General features: G+C 35.0%; 1 protein-coding gene and 2 non-coding genes across 3 annotated transcripts; 2 read left to right on the forward strand and 1 right to left on the reverse strand.

The window, feature by feature from the left end:
• Positions 1 to 2,281: 2,281 nt before the first annotated feature.
• Smp_123050 (putative regulator of G protein signaling 17, 19, 20 (rgs17, 19, 20)) lies at positions 2,282 to 26,800 on the forward strand (the record flags this gene model as incomplete). Its single annotated transcript, XM_018797914.1, has 6 exons — positions 2,282 to 2,979; positions 4,517 to 5,818; positions 10,362 to 10,454; positions 12,954 to 13,015; positions 14,636 to 14,802; positions 24,382 to 26,800. The coding sequence occupies 6 exons, from the start codon at positions 2,282 to 2,284 to the stop codon at positions 24,562 to 24,564; spliced, it is 2,505 nt and encodes an 834-aa protein (XP_018652909.1). The 3' UTR covers positions 24,565 to 26,800.
• On the forward strand, positions 5,951 to 6,021 carry Smp_tRNA_00888_Pseudo_TTG.1.1. The gene has a single exon. It is a non-coding gene (tRNA).
• Smp_tRNA_00880_Pseudo_TTG.1.1 lies at positions 23,445 to 23,515 on the reverse strand. The gene has a single exon. It is a non-coding gene (tRNA).

Raw genomic sequence — 26,800 nt, forward strand, 5'->3', positions numbered from 1 at the left:
TCGGATCAATTTGGTACATACTTTTAAATGATAGGTAATAAAGAGAAATTCCTCGATGATGATGATGATAATAATAATAATAATGATGTAGGGTCAAATTCATGGGTAAAATGTCCATACCAACCATTAAATAAGTAGTTTTCTGTTATAGAATAAGTACCAAATCTTCATCGAATGAGGCGTTTCGAGCATGTGTTAAGTATACTTAACCACCTCCAAACTTGACGGGGGACCTATGTTAGTTAAGAATTAGCTTAGAAGAAAGCTAGGAATGGCCAAGTCATGATGGGAAGTCAGTCCATGAAGCAATTGATTGTCAATCTGAATAGTGTTTAGCTATACAGACTGTTAGGAGTCCTAGCGATAACCTCTATCAGTGTTTGAAGACATTGGGCTAGATGACTTAAAATCATTTACAATGGTTCAGGTGCATTCGCTCTTTGTTTTACTCTAAATATTGAGTTCCAGTGTTCCTTCATATAAACCTTTTCATTTGGTCTTTTCGAAATAAATACTGAATGTTTAGTCCTTCCTATTATCATTGCTATCATGGTATATCGATTCTTTTGTTATTCATCCCATTAATTACATCTGATTACGTTAATATCGTATGGTAGCTTGGGCTAGCGCACATATATTCTAGCTACTATATTGATTATGATTGACTGATGGCTGAAATATACCATTTTTTTTTGGGAGATATGAACAGTGCTGTTACTTAACATCTGATTCATATATTAAATGATTTACTGATATATTCAGTGAAAATAGGTTGCCTTCGTCTATCACAATAACACACTTATATAAAGAATATATCATATAAAGTTGGTCATGATTCTATAATTAACTAAACTTTCTGCGCGTAAACTATGAGGTAAATTGCTAACCGCTGGTTATATTCCAGATTTAGAGGACAATTCCGTGAGACAAACGACTGAGATTCCTCTATCACGGTTAGGAACTTATGTGAACTCGATAGTACAGCCATAGACATACACAACACTTCGATAAAATGTCAGCAGAACCGTACTGACTGGTTAGAGACCTTGAATGATATGGCTCAAAATCGTTTTCATCCACCCTCTATGTTCTTCCAAATTCTAATCTCCTGAATTCTTCATGTCCCTATCTTTTTTCTCTTTCCAAATTTATTTCACTGGATTATACTCCTTGAATAACGTCTTCAAACTCTAATCTTTCGGATTACTGCTTATACTCTTACTACTTCTATCACCAACTTGCGTCATTTATGGCGTAGGCGAGATATCCGTCTACCAACCAAAGAACGGGTTTACTGTGCAGCAGTCCGCTCCGTTCTACTTTATGGCAGTGAAACATGGCCGATAAGAGTAGAGGATATTCGTAGGCTACTAGTATTCGATCATAGGTGTCTTCTAAGCATTTCTCGTATGTCCTGGGACCACCGGCTAGGTAATGCAGTTGTTAGGAAACGAGTACTAGTTAAGGATGGCAAATCGATTAATGAAGTAGTGAAACTTCATCAGTTGAGATGGCTGGGATATGTGTTACGTATGCCCACCCACCGACTGCCCCGACGTGCAATGTTTTATGGTGTATGATTAGGTTGGAAGAAAGCTAGGGGTGGGCAGATCAAAACATGGCACAAATCCATGAAGCCACTGACAAGTGGACTGAGCCATGTTGGTAGGCGTAGAATACCTGGTTGAGATCCGCGAGATGATAGCAATCGATGGTTAGAGACCTCGAATGACATGGCTGAAAATCGTTTGCAACGGTGAGGGTGCATCCACTCTTTGTGTTCTCCCAAATTCTAATCTTCTGAATTCTTCATGTCCCTTTCTTTTCTTTTTATTTCCAAATTTATTTCACTGGATTATACTCCTTGAATAAAATTTTCAAACCCTAACCTTTCGGATTACTGCTTATACTCTTACTACTTCTACCACTGTGGGATGTGAATCGACAACTGTATATCTGTGCTATTGTGATATGGCAACTCGAACTGATGTATGTACGTACGAAGTTCTACGTTGTAACTGACTGACTGACTTTCACAGTCATTCTGAACAACATTATCAGCTTCTACTTCAAAATATGACCCAAAACAATAATTAATGCTTCATAACTAAACTATGAAGCCTAAAAGACATACAATATTGTCAAAAGCATCCATTTGAGTCATTAATTTTCTCTGTTATTTCATAATGCTAATCATTTTTATTGACCAATCTTCAATACCAACCACTTCATAATTCTTTATATGGCCTCTGTTTTGTTTCTTCTTTTTTTAATTTCTAGAATGCTTAATGGACCAACTGTCCTATTAAAAACTAGTACAACATCATTATGTAATCCAACAAGATCATCATCATCATCAACAAATAATAATCATAATAATAATGATCCAATTAAAACTGATCTATCACCCACTACATTATTTTCTAATTATTCAATGCATTCAATACATAATCATCCTATATACACTACAAATCTATCTAATCTAACTTCATCATCATCATCATCCATACTCTATAGTAATACTATATTGAATATAGATAATCATTGTATGAATGAAACCATCCAAACTCATAGACTATCAGATTCATTCAAACAAACAAATGTAAAGTGTAGTAATGATACATTGTTAATTCATCAAGGAATCAATCAGAAAACAAAATCCTCAGAACAATTAACATTGAATAATGATGAAATGATGACCATTAGACGAAGATTACCACCATTAGGTAAAAGTGATAGTAGTGAAACAGGTTTACAAATCGATAATAATAATAATAATAATAATAATGAGACTAATAATAGTATCATTACTATGGCAACTAAAATTGTAATTGAATCTGATTCAAATGAAAATTCTAATGATAAGAATAGTAATATTAATAAATATAAAACTATTGAAGGAGGATATACAAGTAATGAAGAAATTGCTAGTGGGAAAATGTTACAATGTCAAACAGATGTAGTGAACATTGAACATAAGTAAGTTTGTTGTTATGTTTAAGTGATGTCTTTAGTATAAGGATGTTGTAGACTCTTGAACTTTGTTGAGACCACGAAGTTGGACAACTATTGAAAAAGGAAAGCACCGGATAGGCATTTCTCCCAAGAATGGGATTAAATAGTCATGCGTATCTACGGGCCTGCCACTGGGAATCTAACTCAAGATCCTAGGTCTCGAGCGTGAATGTTGAACTTCTAGACCACTAAACCGGGATCTAATGGTATACAAACATGACTTTAATCAACCTTCAATATTGCTTACTGCTGGGGAGTATTTTTTAGTCTTGTCATATTTATCAACTTTGGATGTTTTGATAACTAAGTACAAGCTATACACCACCTTGTACTGAATTTCACTCAAGTATTCAATAACCGATATCTTAAATTTGGTTGGATCGTCGCTACAGTGTAGTTCCGCCAAAATAAAATGGAAAGGGGAGTCATGTCAGCAAGTTATGGAATATATTTAAGTGTCAGGGTGGTTGATGTAGTCAGTAGGAAAATCAACACCACACTTATGTCGTACCAATTGGGAATCATCAACAAAGCGCACATGTAGTCTTGAGACTGATGTTCTATGTAGAATTCAAATTTCGGTTACCCAGTTTCACGGTGTCAATCTCTATCACTGAGTTATTCAGACAATGACTGATTTCTCATAGAACTGAATCTTTTACATCTCTCAAGTATTGAGTATTGACCAGTGTCATGTTTGTCTAGTCTGTTAATGCTAATAGAATTTTATAAATCAAGTTAAAATTAAGTGTTCGTTGTAGTCGATCAGTAACCATAGTAACTAATTTCATGGCTAGATAGAGCATGGATGATAACCCATTTAAAAAATATATACCATAGATTTTTTGTACATTTCATCTATTTCAATTTTTACATCTTCATGCAAATATAAAAGTTGATAGGTTCAATTCACGAGAAATATTACTATACTCGGAAATCTTTTGGTTGAGTTAATGAATCGATGAGTGTCAGACCACCACTGAAAACCTGGGAGCACTGGGCAGCCGTTTTGTTCTAGTGTTGGACTCCTCAAAAGTGTGCATCTACCAACTTACGCAAGACATCCGAACCAAGGACCTTAGGTCTCGTGCGCTGACGCTTAAATTCTAAACCACTGAACTGGTATCTAACACTGTTAATGTCTAACTTCAATCGATCCACAAAGGTACGCGACCATCTTCAGTTGTCTGAGGTAAATACCTGTCTCTACCTGATACGGATTGGTTCCACTCGGAAATTTGTTGACAGTACATTTTTGGCTTATTAGAGAACATAAAAATATTGTATGCAAAGATGGACAATGAATAGCAGTGGAATCTAGTTTGACGCGCGTTTCGTCCTATTTGGGACTCGTCAGCTGGATGCACCTGCATCCTAAAGTTTATGTCCACTCCGGGACTCAAACCCAGTGCCATTCAATGCGAAGATTCAAACAACCAATACAAAAAATGTCAGATCTTTTTTTAATCTTTACTTATTTTTCCATTTATTTTTCTTTTAGTGGACTAACAAAACCAACTTTTCCAATCACATCATATTCTAGTCTACGTGATATTGATAATGATCAAAGCATATGCCGTTATTGTCATAATCGATTGCCAAGTTGTACACATCAATTGAATCTACTTCAACCTACAGATAACACTACTATTACTACTACTACTACTAATAATAATAATAATAGTAGTTTATCAACTAGTATGTTGGGTAATCGACAAAAATCCACATCAGCTATACCATCATGTTCAACATATGAAATTAGACCAAATACAACAGGGAAATTATCAGAATATAAACATGAATCTTATGATCCTTTATCTAGTAATAATAATAATCCTTATTTTTATAATAATCATCATAATGGTACAGATAATGATAAACTATTATTTCCTGCTAATTTCTGTCATGATAATTTATGTATTATAACACCAAGTCAATATTCAATTAATTATGTAACAAGCGTTCAATGTTCACCATCACATCATACATATCTTGAATTAAATAAATCAAATCTTTCATATACTACTTCCATCACTACTACTACTAGTACTACTACTAATACTAATACTGATACTAATACTACTAATAATAATATAAGTAGTAATAATGATCATGTACAAAGCTTGAATTATCTCCATAGTAATACATTTAATACTCCAAATTTCACAGGGGAAACACTTTTAATACATACTAACAATAGTAATGATAATGATAGTAATCATAATAATCATTATACAAAATCATGTACAAAAGTGGATCAATCTCATTCCGAGTCCATAAGTGGACCATTTCAACGCATATCATTATATTTTACAAATGATACTCAAAATACTAGTAATACTAATAGTAATGACAATCATAGAGAGAAACCACAACAATTCAAATCAGTGATTCGTAATAGTATTCCAAGTTATTCTATATTACGTGGTTCATTAAAAAGTTATATTACTGAAGCAACATACAGAACTAGTGGTAATCGTGGTATAAAAACAGTAAGTCATCAACATACAATAACTGTACCAACAGATTCAACGAATTCATGTCAAGCTTCATTAATACGAATCAATACTACTACTAATAATAATAATAACAATAATAGTAGTAATAATAAAAGTACTAAAAATACAAATGAACATTTTAATACAATCACTGATGATAAACATACTGATGAAATGATAGTTGATAATGAAGTATCAACAATAAGACGTAGTTTAAATTCAACAAATAATACAAGTCAAATTATACAAGATCCAAGATCAAGAACATGTTGTTTTTGTTGGTGTTGTTGTTGTTCATGTTCATGGTAAGTAACACACAATGTTCATTTATAAGTAGAGATGGATAGTGGCTAACAGTGGAATCCAGTTTGAAGCGCGTTTCGTCCTATTTGGGACTCATCAGCTGGGTGTATCTGCATCTCAGAGTGGCTATCAGGACTCAGTGGCTGAGTGGATAACGCGATGGCGTTTGAACCGAAAGGTATTGGGTTCGAGTCCCAGACTGAATATCAACAAGTCTGAGATGTAGGTACATCTAGCTGACTAGCCCCGAATAGGACGAAACGCGCATCAAACTGGATTCTACTGCTAGCCACTATCCATTTTTGCTTACAATGCTTGTGAATTAAGGCAATATCGAGGCAATACGCACAGTATGCACATATGTCAATTAGAGACTGACCAGTTGCAGTCCTAAACATCAGTGGGAAGATTCAAACAAACAATACTAAATGAATTTAATGTTCATCTATGTTGTATAACTATTTGTTATAATTTGTGGCTAATTGAAGGTAGAATTAAGATTTGAATGTATTTTAACTGTTGAATCCACGAGTAAATCTAAGCTAAACCACCATTGAGAACCTGAAGGCACTTTGTCCTAGTATGAGATTCCTCAGCAGTGCGTAGCCACGATCCCGCACGCGGGACGTCCAGTGCTTCGAAATTTTTGTAATGGTGGTGCAGCTTAGATCGACTCATGAATTCAACTGTTTAAACGCTACAATCTCCACAAATCCCCATACTGACTTAAATCGATGTTATAGCTTATAGTATGAGATATCAAGTCAGTGTACACTGATGATTCTTTCATGGATTGAAAGGTGAATATTTAAATAGTTTAGTGAGAAACAGAAAGATAAAATTACATCTCTCAGTTGAGATTCAATGGTTTAGATTGGTGACTACAATTAGTTTATAAAAATATATGTACCATGTTCATTGTTAAGTGGTTGGAGATAGTCGACAAGAAATCTTGATTGACATAGATTTTGTGCTATTAGGAACTCATCAGTAAGGTATACCTGCAATCTTTAAGGTTTAGTTGTTCCTTGATGGATTTAAACCCTGATCATTAAGCTTTGTAATCTGAGGCATTACCAAACAACCGACTTCTTGTATTGTGGTGTATGCTCCTTATATCGACAGACATAAGTAGTATGCAACACTGATCAGAAGTGGAATGCATGATAGCAGAGGGCTAAAAGATCAAATTGAAGAAAACAGAAAGGGAAATAGAAAGGAAATGCGGATTGGAAGAATCATACAGAATGTGAGGGACAGTTGATGGAAGATGTGTAAATGAAGTATTTCATGTATGGCTCTCATATTTTACGAAGAGATTCCGTAATTTTGTACTAATTAATAAATTGGTTTCTCACATCTGAGCCTTGTTCACTACAGTATGGCTGATGTATTTGCATTGGTGAATTATTGAGTAATGACTAATGTCATATGTATATAAACCTGACACCTGAATAGTTTTGTCCATCATGTTGCTATGTATCAATCACAAGCTTTGGTGACTCAATGTTATGTGCGCTAATGGTGATACTGAGATCATAATTAGATTAGCATTTAACTGTGAAGCTGTGACTGATAAATTACTGAGAAGTCCCACAATAGGATGAAACGGCTGTCCAGTGCTTTTAGGTTTTCTATGGTGGTCTAGCTTAAATTGACTTATGAATTCAAATAGAAAATAACAATCATTTAGAGATAGGAAATGAAATAATAGTGAAAAGTTTTACAAAAAGGATTATCAATTAATGAATAAATATTATCATTGTATAATCATTATTAGTCTCAACCGTAAATGGTAACTTGATGTAGTGATTCGGATTGTATATTATCATAATACAATCGACCTATGTTGTCTGAAACATTGGGTTTTTTAAGTTTCACCATGAGAAGTAGATCATTTGGGGAGCAGTCAGTCATTGAATACAGTGGTCTTGAGTGCTGTTAGAGGTATGAGGGCAGTTATCACTTCCCGGTTGCCCACACCGTAGAAGGGTTCTTCTAGAGGTACCTGAAAAGGAAATTGGGTTAGAAGTGGTCTTAATGACCTGAAAGCGTGACCGCAGTGCCCAAGGGACAACTGCTTGAGGCCGGACACGCAAGGCCTTTTTGTGGGGGATTTTTGACGTGTTAGCTCCGTTCTTTAAAGGACCTTACCGTCGGAGACGGAAATCCATGGGATAAGGCGAGGTGTGCATTTTTAGGGTCGACCTCTTCTAACCCCACCCCTCCTTGTGGAAAGGCAGCATCGCTGTTATGCTGGATGTCTGAAGGAAACACCTTACTGCTGTCACACCTCTGTACAGTCAGCAGTACGACTTCGCCTTCGGACCTTGGGTTTGCTGCTTTTAGTCTCACCGCTCTTCAACCGACCTGCCTGGCATGGTAGGACCTTGAGGAACGATTGTTTCAGCCAATGTAGCTCGATCGGTTCATCACGATAGGCAAGCCCGACCACCACGTCAAGGTAGCAGCAACGGTCGGGAGCAGTATAAATAAAAGTAATAAATTAAGGTCCAAGGGCGTAGTCATACTACTGACTGTGATGAGAGATGTGACAACAGTAAAGGGTGTCGCTCGGACAACTAGCATTTGAAATGATGTTAACTTTTCACTATTGAAAGGATCCAAATGGACTTTATAGGGTCTTCACAATATTCTTGACTGCAGTTTAGTAGTTAGGGTAAGGACAAAAAGTCTACGACTAGAGATTTTACCAAAAAATGACATTAGACAGATGGAAAAACGCTCTATAGCTAAATAGATGAGTGAATTTAGTGCAAAAAGTAGGAGTCTCTATCTGATAAGTTCTCACATAAAATATAACTCCATCGAAACGACAGTGTCTGTCTGCTTGTTATATATAGTCTAAAGATATAGAATTAAGCATTTGATACGTTTAATACTATCATTTCTACTCTATGGGGGCAAAAATTAACTGTTTGGTATCATTTTAGAAATTTTGAGCAGTATACGAGGGTATTTCAGTTACTCGTTATACGTAATATCAGAATTCAGAGCATAAGCCTAAAAGTCTTATCCTCCATTCTGATTGCCTAGCCCTTAAACTATACTTTTATCAAGATTTCCTACTTCAATCAAGTATATGGTATTGAATAAACCGAATACTTTAGTAATTACTATTAGTAGTAACTGACGAATGAATTCCAGATTAACAGACAAATGCCTTTATGATTTCATTTTATAACTGCTTAAAATTAAACATTGAAACATGTTTTTATAGAGTAGATGGAATGTGGCTAGCAGTGGAATCCAAGACATGTATTTTGTCCTATTTGGGACTCGTCATCTTGATGTACCTGCATCTTAGAGTTGATATTCACTCAAAGATTCGAAATGATTAGCTAAGCCGATAACCCACCAAGCGTTTAAAGCTAACCATTGGCTTGGTTTGAAGACTCCTAGGCTTGATGGCCCAGGACACAATCCCTGGTGGGGTTTATAAATGAGCACTTCAAGCGAGCTTCATACCAGGACGAAACAACTGTCCAGAGCTTCATAGTTTTAACTAAATGTTTGGCCAAAATCAGTCTGTGATAAGGAACTGCAAAATAATGTGTTCCTAATGACCAAAATATGTTATTAGAACATCAAAGAGATTTATGTAAATTGTTTAATTTGAAATTCTCCATGGATTGTCATCGATTCGAGGACCACCAAAATCAAAGAACACTTTTCAGTAGCGTTAATGTTGTTTGAGATGTGTAGATAGCCTCAACCATGAGACTACCGGAGATCGAACCCAAGACTCCCGATACTCTTGGGATTTACTAAACCATCGGACTAACATGTCAAGGTCAATTAGTTCGTGGTACTGTTAGGCAATCATTTAAATTTTTCAGTGATGACTGTCCCTCCCGTCAACATGGATAACCTTTATCTGTCATGATTCTTCACTCTATTCCTAAATGATGTTTATTCAGAATGTAGTCCATCTGTCGAGTAAAGATATCTCCATAAAAGCTCACTATCATGATCTATAAAAAGCGTTTTTTCATCGGTCTTCTAACCACACTGTTGTTTAAATATTAAAGTACGTAAAAATATTATGTACTTGAATGAGCATTTAAGACAGCTCACATAAGTCTAATAGTGTGTATTTAGTGTTGATTTCTTGAAACATTGGTTTCCATCACTTCATCATATGACTTCCACACCTAGCTTTATTTCCCGTCGCTGGAACTAAGTGCAGGAAGCAGAAAAGTCATCAGTTTATGATATGGTGCTTTGGTTTGAAGAGTAGTTGTTTAAAAACTGGCATCTCTCAGCTCATCATGAGAGATAATCTAATTCATTACCTTAAGATGTTAACACATATGGATCAAAATAGTAGCCAGTAGTAATCATGCTTCTCTTCATTTACGTGGAGCATTTTTTTGATGCATAATGGTACCAGAGTTTATGTATTTTACATAACTACATAGATAAAGTCTATTCTTAGTTGAGTAAAGAAATTTGTAATTGATAAATGAGTTTGTCTATAATTTTTCTTCTTTTGTTTCACATCTGGTATTATGATGAATATAGTATACGTGTACGTGCAAATCTTGGTGAATCAAAAAGGCCGTCGGCATCCAATGATCCACAATCAACAGTAGATTGTCAAATTACCGATGAAAAGTAAGTTATCATCAATAATTTCATTAATTTTTTTACTTCATTGAAATTTGTCTGATCTATTCAACTGACTGATGAAAAGAAGAAGAAGAAGACTTATTGATATTAGAAGGTTGATAAACCTCTTGTTTGGTCTACTTATATTCATATAAGTAGTATATGGTGATGGTCAGACATAGAATGTATTTTGGCAGAAGACCGATAAGGAAAGAACTGAAATGAAGCGCAATTGGTAAGAAAATGCATGAACAATGAAATCAGAGAAGGCGGACTGATATTTACAGAAGGAACAGTGAAGATTGAGACAATTGGTTGTTAATTATCAGAAGGGGTTTTGTGGAGATTTAGTATTTTCATAGTTGAAATCATGAGTCAATTGAAGATAGACCACCATGGAAAACCTGGAAGCATTGGACGGCCGTTTCGTCCCATTGTGAGACTCCTCAGCAGTGCGCACCGCACTCGCGAGATTCGAACCCAGGACCAACCAGTCTCGAGCCGGAGCCATTAACCTCTAGACCACTGAGTCGGCATTCAACGGTGTTAATGTCTAACTTCAACTGATCCACGATTTTGAGCAACCGTTCACCAATTGTCTTCAGTTAGTTCCTATCTCACAAACATACGTGGTTTGAACTCCATTCATAATAGGACGAAACGGCCGTCCAGTGCTTCCAGGTTTTCGATGGTGATCTAGCTTCAATTGACTCACGCTTTCAACTATGAAAATTGGTTGTTAATTTGCAAACTGTTTGCTGTATGGTTATCAGAATCTAGTGAGATAGTCTGTAATTTGTGATTAAATAGATTCGATTGTCCCCAGCCGTGTTTTGTTCACTACAAATCTACTGAATTTATGATTTGATATTATAGAGTGAATTTTAGTTAAACAAACGTTGAAAAATAGAAAGGACTTGTTAAATGTTTTGTCCTATTATAGGACTTCTCAGTAATGCTTATCCATGACTTCAAGAGATATCAAAGATGGGTCATTCAAGCCCCTCAGTGATTATATTACCTTTAGACCAATGAGTTTTCATCGAATGGTATACCAATAATCATCAAATGATCCTCACAGATTTAATGAGAAACCGTGACCAGTAGAGTTCAAAGATAGATATTAGTAATGGTAGTCAGCAATGCTTGAATAATATTGTGAACTGACTGAGACTAGAAGTACGAATCATTGGATACCAAATCGGCGGTTTGAATGTTAAATGTTCACTGGGAGGTTTGACATTCTTAGAGTCTAATGACTGTTGGGTTGATAATTCCACACTTCTGAGGAGTTCTGCACTATAACAAAACAGTTGTCCAGGTCTTGTGAAGAATTTCAGTGGATTAAATTTTACTGACTAATTGTTCTATCTCTTAATAAACGTTAATTTAATAAAATTTTGTTGAAATATTGGATACCTTAACAATAAACACATGGTATCTCCAAGGGCGTTACCATATAACTATTGATTAGACATATAATCGTTCACATATCTAACTACTTCACGACCATCATCTATTGTTGCCATTAACAAAAGTCTCATTTCTGATGTGTGCAAAAGACTTAACCTGTCATGCTTTTTCACTAAAATTCCGGGCATCTTTCTCCAGTTTCATTAGAAATGAGCAGATGTTTAATATTAGGATAGTATTACGATCCATGGCGTCCAGGTCAGATAAATATGTTATGTCAGATTATCACTAAGAGAACTTCCATAGTAAATCCACCTTGAAGCTAATCACTAACGTGTTCAAGACTTATTATTATTACTACTGTGGTGTGTACTACTGATGTCTACATATATAAGTAGTATGTATCACCAGTTGAAAGTGAAATACCTGGTGGCAGAAAATTAAGAAGATCAAAGAAAAGAGAACACAAACAGAGAATGAATAATGTGGAAACTAAAAAACAATGAAGTCTGAGACAATTGATTGATATTTTGCAAATGAAGTATTCACTATATATGGTTCTCAGATTTTATTAAGATGTTCTGTAATTTTGTATTCAATTACATTTGATTGTCCCCACTTATGTCCTCATTCACTATACTACTACTCTGAAATAGTTTGAGTCAAATTTATTCGTTAAATGGAATTGTTGAAAAGAAATTAAGTCTATGAATCAGACTTAAATAACTAACTAAGTAGATAAAGTTAGATATGACTGTTTATGAATGAAGATGAGGAATTCGATACATTTAAAATATAAACTGAAAAGATTTTCAGTATTGGGTTTTGAAGATTGTTAAGTTTTGATTAAGATCATGAATTGATGAATGTTAGACCACCATTGAAAGCCTGGAAGTACTGGATAGCTGTTTCATCCTAGTATGAGATTCCTCAGCAGTACATACTCACGATCCCACTCACAGGATTTGAACCCAATGGGTTACACTGCTGAAGAGTCTCACACTAGGACGGAACGGTCACCAAAGTTTTCAATGGTGATCTAATATCAATCAATTATCGTTATTTCACCATTTTACTTAATTTTCATTTTAGAATAACCCTGGAAGAATTAGAGAAATGGGCAGAATCATTTGATATATTAATGAGAAGTTCAAGTAAGAGATTTTTTTGTTGTTCATCTTATTATCATGTCTTCAGTGTTAAGATATTCATATTCTATATTAAAGTATAATTTATTGATTACATATAGAGATATATTGTATCAGCTTTTATTTGTACTTGTTCAGGAGTGAGATCTGCTGATGGTGATATAGTGTGAAGATTTGTAGCTCAGGTGGATGATTTTGATGGAGTTTTGTTTTCGGAGCTGGATGGTTTGGTTGTGTTATTTTTTGGTAGCCTTTCCTTTGAAGGATGATCTTTAAGTATTTTTCTCCATTTTTTCGTGCTGTAATTTTGTTGCAGTGTGTCCTCGCCCTCTTAAACAAGATTTGTACGCAGCTGATTTTGTGAGCTCTTGGGTTATTGCTATTATAGTTTAGAATTTAATCAGTGTTGGTCGGCTTCCTGTACACTTGTATCTCCAGTTTACCTGTGTCGGTTCTGGTGATTAATATATCCAAGAATGATAGATTGTCGTTTGACTCCTGTTCCACGACTAAACAATCCAGCTCAGAGAACAAAACTCCATCTAGATAAGTGATATGGAGTCCCTACATAAAAAGTCATTTAATTATAATTCATTTTACTCAACAATCCACATGTCTTGATCACATCGTATTGGATACTACTATTGACAATAATAAATATTGTTCGTATGACATTGGAATATAGTTACAAAGCAAGTTTATCAAAAGATAGAACTATTTGTAAGCAAAACTTTGCAGAAACGAGGGGGTAATACAATACAGTATTTATATCCTTTTAATCCTGAACTGATGTACTGTAGAAAGGTAATTACATAACCATAACTTTTGATAACAATATTATATTTTCGATTGTAACCTCAAATAACATGAACATTGACTATGTTATATCGTGTGGGTGCGTGCCCAGTTGATACATATGAACGTGCTGATTCCCGCCAATCAGCGAGCAGTGAATTATCGATCATTATCAATCATTCAAATACAAGGTCATTAAAATAAACTAACTTGTGAAATGATAAAGATCTTCACTTCTATTCAAATTTATAATCAATGATGTTTATCCAGAACATTAATGGAAGTGTTACAATTAGACTATCCAATTATAAGAGCACAGAAACTAAATTAAATTAGTCATTGAAAAGTTATTCCATACAGAATAAAGAGTAAGGAAGGAAACAGATCTTTAGTGATATATGAATATGAATTTATTAACTGAGCATAATTTGGTTAACAGATCCGATTATTGATTTATTGCACGATTATTAGCCAATGAGATTTAAGGGTTCCAAGGTTACCCTCAAAACCACTCACCTCCCATAAAATATCTTTTCTCTGATTGGTTGATAAGTATGGCGATAGTCTGATTGTTTGATGATATGAAGGAAGACATTAGTGAACGGTTGCTCAGTTTTGTCGATTGGTCGAGGTTAGACATGAACACCATTGTATGCCCGCCGGCTCAGTGGTCTATCGGTTAATTGCTCGCGCGCGAGACCGACAGGTCCGGGGTTCGAATCTCGTGGGGCGAGATCGTGGATGCACACTGCTAAGGAGTCCCACAATAGGACGAAAAGACCATCCAATGCTCCCAGATTTTCATAAACTATTTTTATGTATTTTTTTAAGGTGGTCAAAAAACATTTCGTGAATTTCTTCGATCTGAATACAGTGAAGAGAATATTATGTTTTGGTTAGCGTGTGAAGATATTAGAAAAGAAAGTAATTTAGAAATTGTTGAAGAAAAAGCTCGTATTATCTATGAAGATTTTATTTCAATATTATCACCACGTGAAGTAAGTTAAAAAAATTTATTTTTGTATTTTGTTTGTTAACCGATTACTGAAATCTCCACAAAACTCGTTCTGATCTATAATCATATGCTCACTAGTGACTGACTTCATGAGATGTTTGCTGGAGTTCTAGTGAGAAGCAGTAACCAGCGGAGTTCAACTAAGTCTGTTGTAGAGATATCAACTCACTGAAGACAATTGGTGAACGGTTGCTCAAAATCGTGGATTGGTTGAAGTTAGACATTAACACCGTTGAATGCCGACTCAGTGGTCTAGAGGTTAAGTGCTCGCGCGCGAGTCTGGTAGGTCCTGGGTTCGAATCTCGAGAGGTGGGATCGTGGATTCGCACTGCTGAGGAGTCTCATAATAGGACGAGACGGCCGTCCAATGCTTCCAGGTTTTCCATGGTGGTCTAGCTTCAATCGACTCATGATTTCAACTATGAAATTACTTCTTTGTTTGTTAACTGTAAAACTTGAAAATGAATCAAGATCCACCCCAAACATACAGTTCAGAACATTAGTTTTTTTTAGCACTTTCATGGTATGGTAATAACAGAGTGAAGAAGCACAGGGGTGGCTATAATGGAATGTATTTTAGCACAAATTACAGACTATCCCACTAAAATCTGATAACTATACAGTAAACAGTCAAATTGCAAACTATCAATGAATTGTCTCGATCTTGACTGTTCCTTCTACAAATATAAGTCCATCTTCTCTGATTTCATTGTTCATGCATTTTCATACCGATTGCGCTTCATTTCAGTTCTTTCCTTATCGATCTTCTGCTAAAATACATTCTATGTCTGACCATCACCATATATTACTTATATGGATATAAGTAGACCACACCACAATACTATGTTCTTAAAAAGCAACCCATGAACTAGAGTAATCTGAATAGTTGTTTGTTGTCCTAGTTTAACGATGATCAGTAAAACATATTCATCAGTAACTGTCTCATTTTTTTGGTGACTAAGTTGACTTCTTAGAGACATGTTGATGTTAATTACCAAAGTATATACGATTTCTATCCATTAATTTTATATTCTTCTAGAATTTTCTCATCATTTTAAGTAAAAATTGTCCATTTAATCAATTCAAATGACCAATTACAGGCTGACTTTGGTTCGATTTTTTTCTTTTTTTTTACCTCGTCGCCAGTTGTTATATCGTGTGAGTGCTTGCCCTGTTTAATATATAAACGTGATAAGACCGCCTATCAGCGAGCAGTGAATTATCGATCAGAGCAATGATACACAAAAGCCGTACGAGCAGTCTTGAGTACTTATCAGTCCTGCTTTCTGCCTAGTCCAGCCAGTTAAGTCCAGAACACCAATAATAACCTCTGCAATATGAATCATTATTCTCAAACATACTGGGTTTATATACCAACCAAACCGACCACATCACACCACAAAATAGAAAATAACATTAGGACAAGATTCGGCAAATGTAGCTGTGAATAGGGGGGAACAGTAATTAATGGACTAGGGATAACTCAAGAATGGTAAATCGTATAATAATAGCCTATGGGTCAAAATGAAGCTTATAATAAAAGGAACACGAATATGGATACATTAGTGACTTAACAATTATACAATAGGAAATATACATATCATATTGGTCCATAAATAGTGTTCAAAAGTTACCGTTCATAAATCTCCACGGGATATAACATTTTGGTCAAAGATATAGATAATGATCATGGTAACAAGAACTGTTAACATCTTACAAAATTGTCGAGTAGAATGAAGTTCCATTGTTGAATTCATACTTGTATATAAAATCATAAGTGAACTTCCCTGGATAAATCTTAAACTTAGATAAAGTTATCTATCAGATTGACTTTTATATAGTTCAGATCATGAGTCAATTGAAACTAGACCACCATGGAAAACCTGGAAGCACTGGACGGCCGTTTCGTCCTATTGTGGGACTCTTCAGCAGTGTGCATCCACGATCCCGCCTCGCGAGATATCAGATTGACTGTCATAAAATCTTCAAGAATATGTTGATAAGGCCTATCTCTAATTGAGTTTCATTTTCAGACATAATCATATTCGTATTTTCATTAAATTTCAGTAGGATAGTTTTTCAGTATGGAGTTATGGTGTTTGTTAGATTTTATTGAAATCATCGGAGATGATCACACAATGTTTTGGATTGAATAAAGTTAGATATTGAAACTAATAAGCTGCCTTTATGTCCAGTTTTATACAGTCAGTCAGTCAGCTACAACGTAGGACCAGGCACATATATGCATCGGTCCAAGTTGCCATACCCCGTTAGCACAACAAGATGAACACTGGATTCATAGAAGTAGTTAATTCAGTGGTGGTAGTATATAAAAGAAAGGTTGTATATAAGGATATAGTATAGGAAGAAAGACAGATATGAAGCAATTTTAATCTCAAGGTTTAAGGGAAGATAAAGAGTGTATACATCTACGCCATTGTGATCGATTCTGAGCCATGTCACCTAGAATCTCCAACCATTGGTTACGATGACAACGGAAGGAAGATGTGCAAATAAGATCATTTAATGTATGATTTCCATATTTTACTAGTGCACTCTGAAATTGTGCATCAAAACAATAAATTTACCCCATCTAAGTTTTTGTTCACTACAGTGGAGCCAGTGATACATACTACCGAGGAGTTTTGTTTTTAAAGGGCCAATCAACTATACATCATTTTCATGGTTCAATAAGGACACTAATCTATTTGTTGTATTCATCAAAGATTAATATCTGTCAGGATACCATTGGAAACCAGAAAACACTAGATAGCTGTTTCGTTCTAGTATGAGAATCCTCAGCAGTAAGTACTTACGAACTCACAAGGCATCAGATCCAGAATCTTCAAGTCCATAAACCAATCCTTACAAAATCACTTCAATTATACTGTGGTGTGGGTTACTTATAACCACATAAGTAGTATATGGTGATGGTCAGGCATAGAATGTATTTCACTAGAAGATTGATAAGGAAAGAACTGTAAGGGAACTCAATTGGTATGAAAATGTATGAACAGTTAAATCAGCGAAGATGAACTGATATTTGCAGAAGGAACAGTGAGGATTGAGACAAGTGATTGATAGTTTGCAAATTAACTATTTACTGTATGTTCGTCAGATTTTAGTGAGATAGTCTGTAATTTTCATGTCTAATACACTCGATTATCCTCACTCCTATTCTTGTTCACTACAATACCATTGTAATCAACTCACCAGTGACTCACTTCAAGATTTTCGTGAAGTTCTGATGCGAAATCGTTACTTACTTACTTACTTACGCCTGTTACTCTCAATATAGCATAGGCCGCCGACCATCATTCTCCAACCCACTCTGTCCTAGGCCTTCCTTTCTAGTCCTATCCAATTTTTGTTTATTTTTCTCATGTCTGTCTCCATTTTTCGGCGTAATGTGTTCTTTGGTCTTCCTCTTCTCTTTTGGCCTTTGGCCGGTCCCAAGCCCGGGTAAAGGAGGAGGGTTGGGCATGGGGTTAGCGACCCCATCCCGTAGAAAACCAACTCGCTAAAAAACGCTAACCAGATGAGAAATCGTAACTGGTAGATTTCAGACATACTTTAAGTAAAACAGTTGTTTGACAGTTGTATTTGATGTTCGTCATGCTTTATCACTGATTCATCAAAATTCGAAACTACACCATTGTATGGTAGTGGCCAATTAATTTAAATGATCAGGTGATTGCTTTTAGACCTGAAGGTCATGCATTCGATCCTTGGTGGGATAGTGCGTGGGCGTTGCATGGTGTCTAATATTAGAACTAGGCAGCTATCTCTGTTTTTCAATGGTATCCAAATTGGGATTAATTGATGATGAATACAACCCATAAATTAAACTTATTTTCACAAAACCCAATCAACTCACTAACAAGTCGACTTTTTACTGTCTTGGCAAGCTTTTTAAGTGATACAATCAGCAAAAATAAACAGTATTCGTAAATTTTATTCAAAAAGAGTCATGTCTTTTTAACTTATCAGCTTTATTCCATCTTAATTTACTGAAATATCAGAATCAGGAAACGGTACGGTTTGCCTGATAAAATTCAGTAAGCTTATAAAAGGATTAGACAAAGGCATTATTGATTTTGAAAAATTAAGTTAAAGTAACTCACTCGTCAGGTACTAGGGTCTAAGTTACGCCCAAAGTGTAGTGATTAATGATACTTCACAGTTGTTTGAACTTAAGTAGGTGTGAAGGGGTTTCGAACCCTTCACCACTGAGTCACCATTTCAATGATTATTGAGTAAGAATGTATTTCTATATGATTATACATTTTGGAAAATTTTATAACCCACTTAAAATCATCATGTATACATTTATGTTTCCGTGATTTTTTATAGTCAGAACGACACCCTACTTGACTTAGTTTCCCTGATATTTAATTCTAGTCAATGAAACATACCTGTCATCTCGAGAGAACTGATGTTCACAAATAGATTCTAACCTAGATCATCATACTATATGAACCACAACTGACTTCCTTTTTTTGATGGAGTTTTCTTCTCTGAGCTGGATGGTTTGGTCATGGAGCTTTCATCATCCTTCTGAGGGATTCAAGGTCGTGGCGTCAATTTTAGTACCTGGTGCTCACATATGATCGGTTCACAAAGGATTTCAGAGAAGACTTGACAATTAAGCAGCTACAATAAATGAGATTACTAAGAAGTTCTTTTATTTGGAATCGCAGTAATCAAATGACTTGTAGACCTTGTTCAGACTTCCGTGATGTCATTCGATGTAACATATATTTCGAAGAAAGACGTTTGCTAGAATAGGAACCTCTTTTGCTCGATCCAGATTGAAACTAAGGCATATTATAATAATTGCCGCGATCTGTATAATAAAAGCACCAATAAAATTGGTTGCAATAATCTCAGATGTCACTGAAACTTAGGCTGTTCAGTGGTATGAATATTGTAGGGACATATCCATAATAAAAATGATACATTTACACAACCGGAGTACACACAAACAATATTAAAGCTATGTGGTGGAGGCCGAAAAGGTTTTTGTGACCTTATCATGGCTCCAGAGACTGAGTATTATGGAGCCATATGGATGAGTTCCCCTACCTTATGCATTACGATTTTAGAACCTTTGAATCTTTTTCTAACCTTGACAAGTTTTTGCACCATGTAAAAGGAAGTGTATCCACTTTAATTCTTTGGTTTTGCATAATATATTTTTACTCTGTGCTGAGTGTTTCCTGATTGGCTAATATTTCTCAAGGTCGTCCATAAATAATAATCCCGCCAGAATTCCTACTTCATTTTCGTTGGTTACCAGATGCAAGATAATAGAGTTTATCCTTATTCATAGTTAACAAATTTTTCAAATTAAACAGTCAATTTAACCGGTGTACAATACACTAAAATCAATTCCAATCTTAAGAATTGAATGTTTTAAAAGTGTAGCAATCCATAGAGAAAAACAAACAAACAAGCAAACAGAAAAGGCAGTGGATACAGTTGAACAAAAGTAGACTACAATGTTTTCAACAAAGAATACATGATTTCTTCATTCAGAGAAACAACTTGTGTTTATTTTTTCTACCCCATGAACATGGATAATCAAGTGGTTGTAGATGTATACCCTATAAACTCATTACATTTGTAAGATATAAGTAATCTAATATATATCTTATTATTGTTTTCTCCGTTGATCATGAGGTTCTATGGTAGTGTTTGTCACTGAAAGGAGTATCAAAGAAGTATATTAACCTTATAAAGGCTCTCTACTCGAATACAGCTGAGCTTATGACAAACTGTCATCAGAATTGATTACCTCAAGTGGTGTTCGTCAGGGCTGTCCACTCTCTCCATCTTTGTTAAACTTTGTCGTTGACATGCTTTTAGAGATAACACTTTCATCATCTAAATCTCCAGGAGTTGGACTTTTACGGGGAGACTCACTTGTTGACTTAGTATACGACGATGACATAGTTCTATTTTGTGAAGATGATGACAAAATGTAGAGTCTTCTGACCACCGTGAGCATCAATGCCAGCATGTTCGGGATGCGATTCTCTCCCTCGAAGTGCAAAATGTTACTTCAGGATTGGGTTGCATCGACACCCGAAATAATGATAGGGAGTGAAGTAGTTGAGCGCATCGACCACTTCACTTATCTTGGAAGTCTCATCAGCCCTTATGGTCTGGTGTGTGACAAAATCTCAGCACGGATACAGAAGGCTTGACTAGCTTTCACCAACCTACGTCATTTATGGCGTAGGCGAGATATCCGTCTAGCAACAAAAGGACGGGTTTACTGTGCAGCAGTTCGTTCCGTTCTACTTTATGGCAGTGAAACATGGCAGATAAGAGTAGAGGATATTCGTCTTTTAATAACACTGATAACATAGATTCTAAGTTGGCTAGCTTTCAACTGTTGTACATCAATGAAATCTTAAATGATTTAGTTCTGTTTAATGTTGGTTAATAATCACTATCAAAGTAATTTGAAACCTCATGAACATCACGACTTGTTTACTTAATTTGCAAATTTGTTTCATGGACTTGGTTTAGTTGGATAACTATTGTAAACTAGGAAACAGTTAATAGCTAGTTTGACCCAATATGAGATACCTCAGTAGTACGTATTCACAACCTCATTGATGATCAAATCTATGACCTTTAGATTTTGTATTGAACGCTTAACACTTAGACTATTATCAGAAGGGGGTTTCGTGGAGATTTTAGTAATTTTATATAGTTGAGATCATGAGTCAATTGAAGCTAGACCACCATCGTGGATGCTCACTGCTGAGGAGTCCCACAATAGAACGAAACGGTCGTCCACTGCTTCCAGGTTTTCCATGGTGGTCTAGCTTCAAATGACTCATGATCTCAACTTAGACTATTACTGAATTTGCTTCTAGTAGTTTACGTCTGTATATTCAATCAACTCTCGACATGGCTCAACTATCATCTAATCTGTATTAATTGGTAGCTTTCCCATTTCCAACAATGTTTCAAGTGGTAATTTCCTTAGTTCTAGTAAAAAAGCAGAACCAAGATATACCTCTTTGAATGATAAATTTCATAATTAATGAACATTATGAACGTATCCTCAATGATAAATAACCTCAAGTTCGTTTAGCATAATGTTTTAATCAGTAAGGTTCTATCATGTTGAATTTTAAAAAAAGATGTAACTGACCATGTTATTGTAAAAAGAACATGGTAACATTAGAATCCATAAATGACCTTTGAGCAACGCCCAAGTAACCTTGAAACGAATAGCCTACTTAATATGATGAAAATAGAGTTACAAATTTTGTTTTGAATCTTCCCACTGATGTTTAGGACTGCAATTGGTCCGTCTCTTATTGGTATATGTGCATACTGTGCGTATTGCCTCGATATTGCCTTAATTCACAAGGATTGTAAGCAAAGATGGATAGTGGCTAGCAGTGGAATCCAGTTTGATGCGCGTTTCGTCCTATTTGGGACACGTCAACTGGATGTACCTGTATCTCAGAGTTGATGTTCACTCTAGGGCTCGAACCCAATACCTTTCACTTCAAACGCCATCGCGTTATCCACTCGGCCACTGAGTCCTGATAGCCACTTGCTTGTGCAATGGGTGAAGTTTTAATTCACTTAGTATTGTTTGTTTTGAATCTTCCCATTGATTTTTAGGAGTTACAAATTAGTACAAGGAAGTGGATTAAAGATTTAAACTTAGAATTTGTGGTTAGGAGTTAGAGTTAGGGCTTTTTTTAACCGAAAACTGACATCACCAATAATAGCAAAACACTATTCCCTCATCTCAATGAATGGATTCTGCGCCAAAATCCATGACCTATTGTCTTAAGTTTGATTGGTTCGTTCATAAATTAGAGTCTCACCAAATTCATTTTTTTGGTTTTTAATAATTCCCCTCCCAAGTATCATGGCAAATATTTATGCACAAATCATACGCAATCTGTTGGTAATTAGTTCTGTAAAACGATTATTTTGTTAATAACTAGAAAAAAAGAGCTTGTGTTTCTTCTTCACCAACGTGATCGTCGAAACGGAATATCGTAGTGACCCATTTAAACTATATTGACTGTTATTCTCAATAATACCATACAAGAAATATCGGTTGGAGAACAGTAAGACCAAAACTAGCAATTAAGTATCCAAGGACGAAGTTACACCGCTGACTGTACCGATTTATACTGGTAGAAAGGCGTTTCCTTCAGACAACCAACATTTGGAGCTTCACTATCCTCCTATAACAGAAAAAGAGTAGTTATAAAAGGTCGACTCTAAAAATGACTTATCTTACCGTGACCTACGGGTTTATCTTACTGTGGTGTGGTCTACTTATGTCCACATAAGTAGTATATGGTGATGATCGGACATAGAATGTATTTTGGCAGAAGAGCGATAGGGAAAGAACCTAAATGAAGCGCAATTGGTAGGAAAATGCATGAACAATGGAATTAGAGAACATGAACTGATATTCACAGAAGGGACAGTTAAGATTGAGACAATTGATTGTTATTTTGCAAATTAACTGTTTGTTGTATGCAAGATGGATAGTCGCTAGCAGTGGAATCAAGGACGCGCGTTTCGTCCTATTTCAGACTCGTCAGCTGGATGTACCTGTATCTCAGAGTTGATGCTCACTCTGGGACTCGAACCCAGTACCTTTCACTTCAAACGCCATCGCGTTATCCACTTAGCAACTGAGTCCTGACAGCCACTTGCTTGTATGGTTATCAGAATTTGGTGAGATAGTCTGTAATTTGTGCTTAAATACATTCGATTATACCCAGTCGTGTTCTTGTTCACTACATTACCATCTATAAGATCTTCACAGTATGTAGCTAATACATTAAGGATTACTGATATAAAGGTTGCGTGCGATTCGCTCCAAGGAGCTGCTGTTCGGGCTCTCAGCTCATCAGTATCACTTATAATTCAATTCCCTCTAGATATACCTCGAGAAGAAGTTTCTTCCTACAGCTTAGGAAACCGGATAGAGATAACTGCCCAAAAACATCTCTAATAGTACACAAGGTTTAATTTTTTTTATTTAAACACATAAATATTGGTACAAGAAGGCACTAGATATATATGCGCCTCACAAATCTCATTTGATTTGTGTGAGAGATGTGATACTGCTCAGGTGTACAAACTGAAGCAGGTGGTTTTCTTAGGCAGCCACCCGGAGCCTTTAACCTAAAGATCTGATCCACAAGGCAGTGGAGCAACGTAAGGAGATGCAGTCCCATGGTAGCCGGTGACCAACAATTGATTCATACACCATTTGTTCTCTCAAGATACTGGAGCTCATGTGCACCATTGGTTTGGAATCAGGGTTTTCCAACTCCTCTAGGTGGACTTTCCGTGTCCATCAACCCGGTTAAAGCGCCGGGCATTCACTTTTCGCTTTTCGACTTCTCAATTCCATAAACAACACACCCGCCATGAATAGGCAATACACAGGGTTACATGACCTGAAATGAATACTTCAATTTTATATGATTAACATTATGAATCTTTTACAAGATTTTACTTCATCTAAGTATCATCATTATTGTTTCATCTATTCAAGGTTAGTTTAGATTCTCGTGTACGTGAAATTATTAATTCTAATATGATTGAACCAACACCTCATATATTCGATGAAGCACAATTACAAATTTATACATTAATGCATAGAGATTCATATCCACGTTTTTTAAATTCTAAATTATATAAAGATATGATTGAAGAAATTAAAAATGAACAAAGTTGAGTTTCAAAACCAATCTAACTTGTATACACTGACACACACACACACACACTTACACATAGATACAAAACCAGTCAAATACCGATGTAACTTGTATACACTGACACACACACACACACACTTACACATAGATACAAAACCAGTCAAATACTAATGTAACTTGTATACATTCACACACACACACATACACTTACTCTCACACACACTTACACATAGATACAAAAGCAGTCAACTAATGAGGAAGTAATTTTATCCTCTCACTCTTTAACTATCTTAATCTATCCTTCTCACTCTCTCTCTCTCTCTTTCTCTCCTCTATTCCATGATAATGTGATAATGTTTTCAATCAAAATGAATGTTATTTATTGGAAAATTATAAGATAAAATTTTTTTTATCACTTTCAATCTTAATTCTCTCTTCCTTTTTTACTCTATAGAGGAATTTACAATGAAGTTTGTTTGTTTGTTTGTTTGATGAACCTCTTTTTTTACAACTGATCTATGATTGTTGCTACTACTACTAATACTACTGCCAATACTACTACTTATATTCATATTAGTACTATTATACAAAACTGTATATAATTAGGTGTAATCGTTTGAAATAGAAATCCAAAATCATGTCCTCAGTGAATGAATCAACTTTTTTTTCTCTTTGTATCATCATTATACTGCTACTAATAATACTACTTATAATATAATACCCAATATTGGTGGTAATCTGACTGACTGACTGACTGGTGTCTATTCATTCCAACAATGTGTTTTTTTTCTAAAACCTTCATGAAGTTACACACACACACAAACATGAGCACAAACGCACATCTACACACACACACACACAAAACCCCAAATCAATACAATGATCATTTGTTTTTTTGTCTGTTTGTTTGTTTTGTTCTTTTTTTTTTCTATTGATGTTGTATCATTGATTCAAACAGGCTGGTTCCTGTATTACGTGATCAAGTATTTTTTGTTTGTTTTTTTCTCCTTTTTCCATGTTTGATTTGATTATGTAATTGTATGTTATTACTGTTGTTGTTATGATTATTATTTTTCATTAAAAGGGTAATGGTTATGATTGTTTATTTTTTTCTTTCAGTGTTCCTCTTCAATTTGTTTATTCTATCATTAATGTTTATTTTTTAAAGTTAGGATTACATTAAGCTATTTGAATGAGGGGAGGGGGAGGGGAGAGGAGGAAGGGGGGACACTCATGCAATACATAAACACTACAGGAATATAATGTGAATAACTTACAATGTTTTTTTCTTTTGTTTAAATCATTGATGTTACTTGAATTATTTTTTTTTCTTTATATTAAATTGTTTATTTTTTAATGTTTATGAATTATTGATTATTGATCATTATTAATGACCTTGAAGCAGAAAAAGAAAGGAAAAAGAAAGAAAAGAAAGAGAAAAGAAAAAGAGAGAAAGAAGGAAAAAAGGAAAAAAAGTGTCGTTTGTTTAAATCCACTTTACTATTATCATTATTGATCAAAATAATATTGATTATTGTGTATTGATTTATGTATCTATGATTGTTTGAATAAGATTGTATGAATGTTGAATGTTCATCATCTTCTTCTTCTCCTTTTTGGCAACAAAAGAAAACAGAACAGAACTGTATACCCAGTTATCTATTCTAAATAAAATTTGTTTCCAAATAGTTATATATACAGTAACTGATAGAAGTACAGTCCCAGCATTTATGATAATAATAGTAAAGACCTAAATGAACAGTTGTGAAGATACTACTTATTATTCAATAAAAACCATTATTGTTTTAATATTCATATTATCTTTATTTTTATTGATGTGTTTTTATCTTTTTTAATCTTCTCTTTTGTTGTCGTTCTTCTTCTTCTTTTTCTTTTCTTTTTTTCTGTTTTTTTCTTTTTCTTCGATTTTCAATGATTCAAAATTAAATTTTTACAAAAATTAAACACCTTGACAACATGATTAGAAAGTAACAATTTGAATTGATCACATTGAACCATGTATTCTTGTTTTTTTTGTGTGGGGGGGTTGATTTTATTTCAGGTTGATTAAATGATGATTTAATTCTTTTAATTGTGTATGTGTATGTGTGTGTGTGTGCGGTTTCTTTTATTTCTTGTTTGAATGAGTGAAATTATGACAATTTGTAAACATCCCATATTTGATTGTTTTCTTTTTTTTCTCCCTATCTCTCCCTCCCTCTCTCTCTCTTCGTGTTTACATATATACATATACAA

This window comes from Schistosoma mansoni, chromosome 6, assembly GCF_000237925.1.
Source record: "Schistosoma mansoni strain Puerto Rico chromosome 6, complete genome".
NCBI classification, from domain to species: domain Eukaryota; kingdom Metazoa; phylum Platyhelminthes; class Trematoda; order Strigeidida; family Schistosomatidae; genus Schistosoma; species Schistosoma mansoni.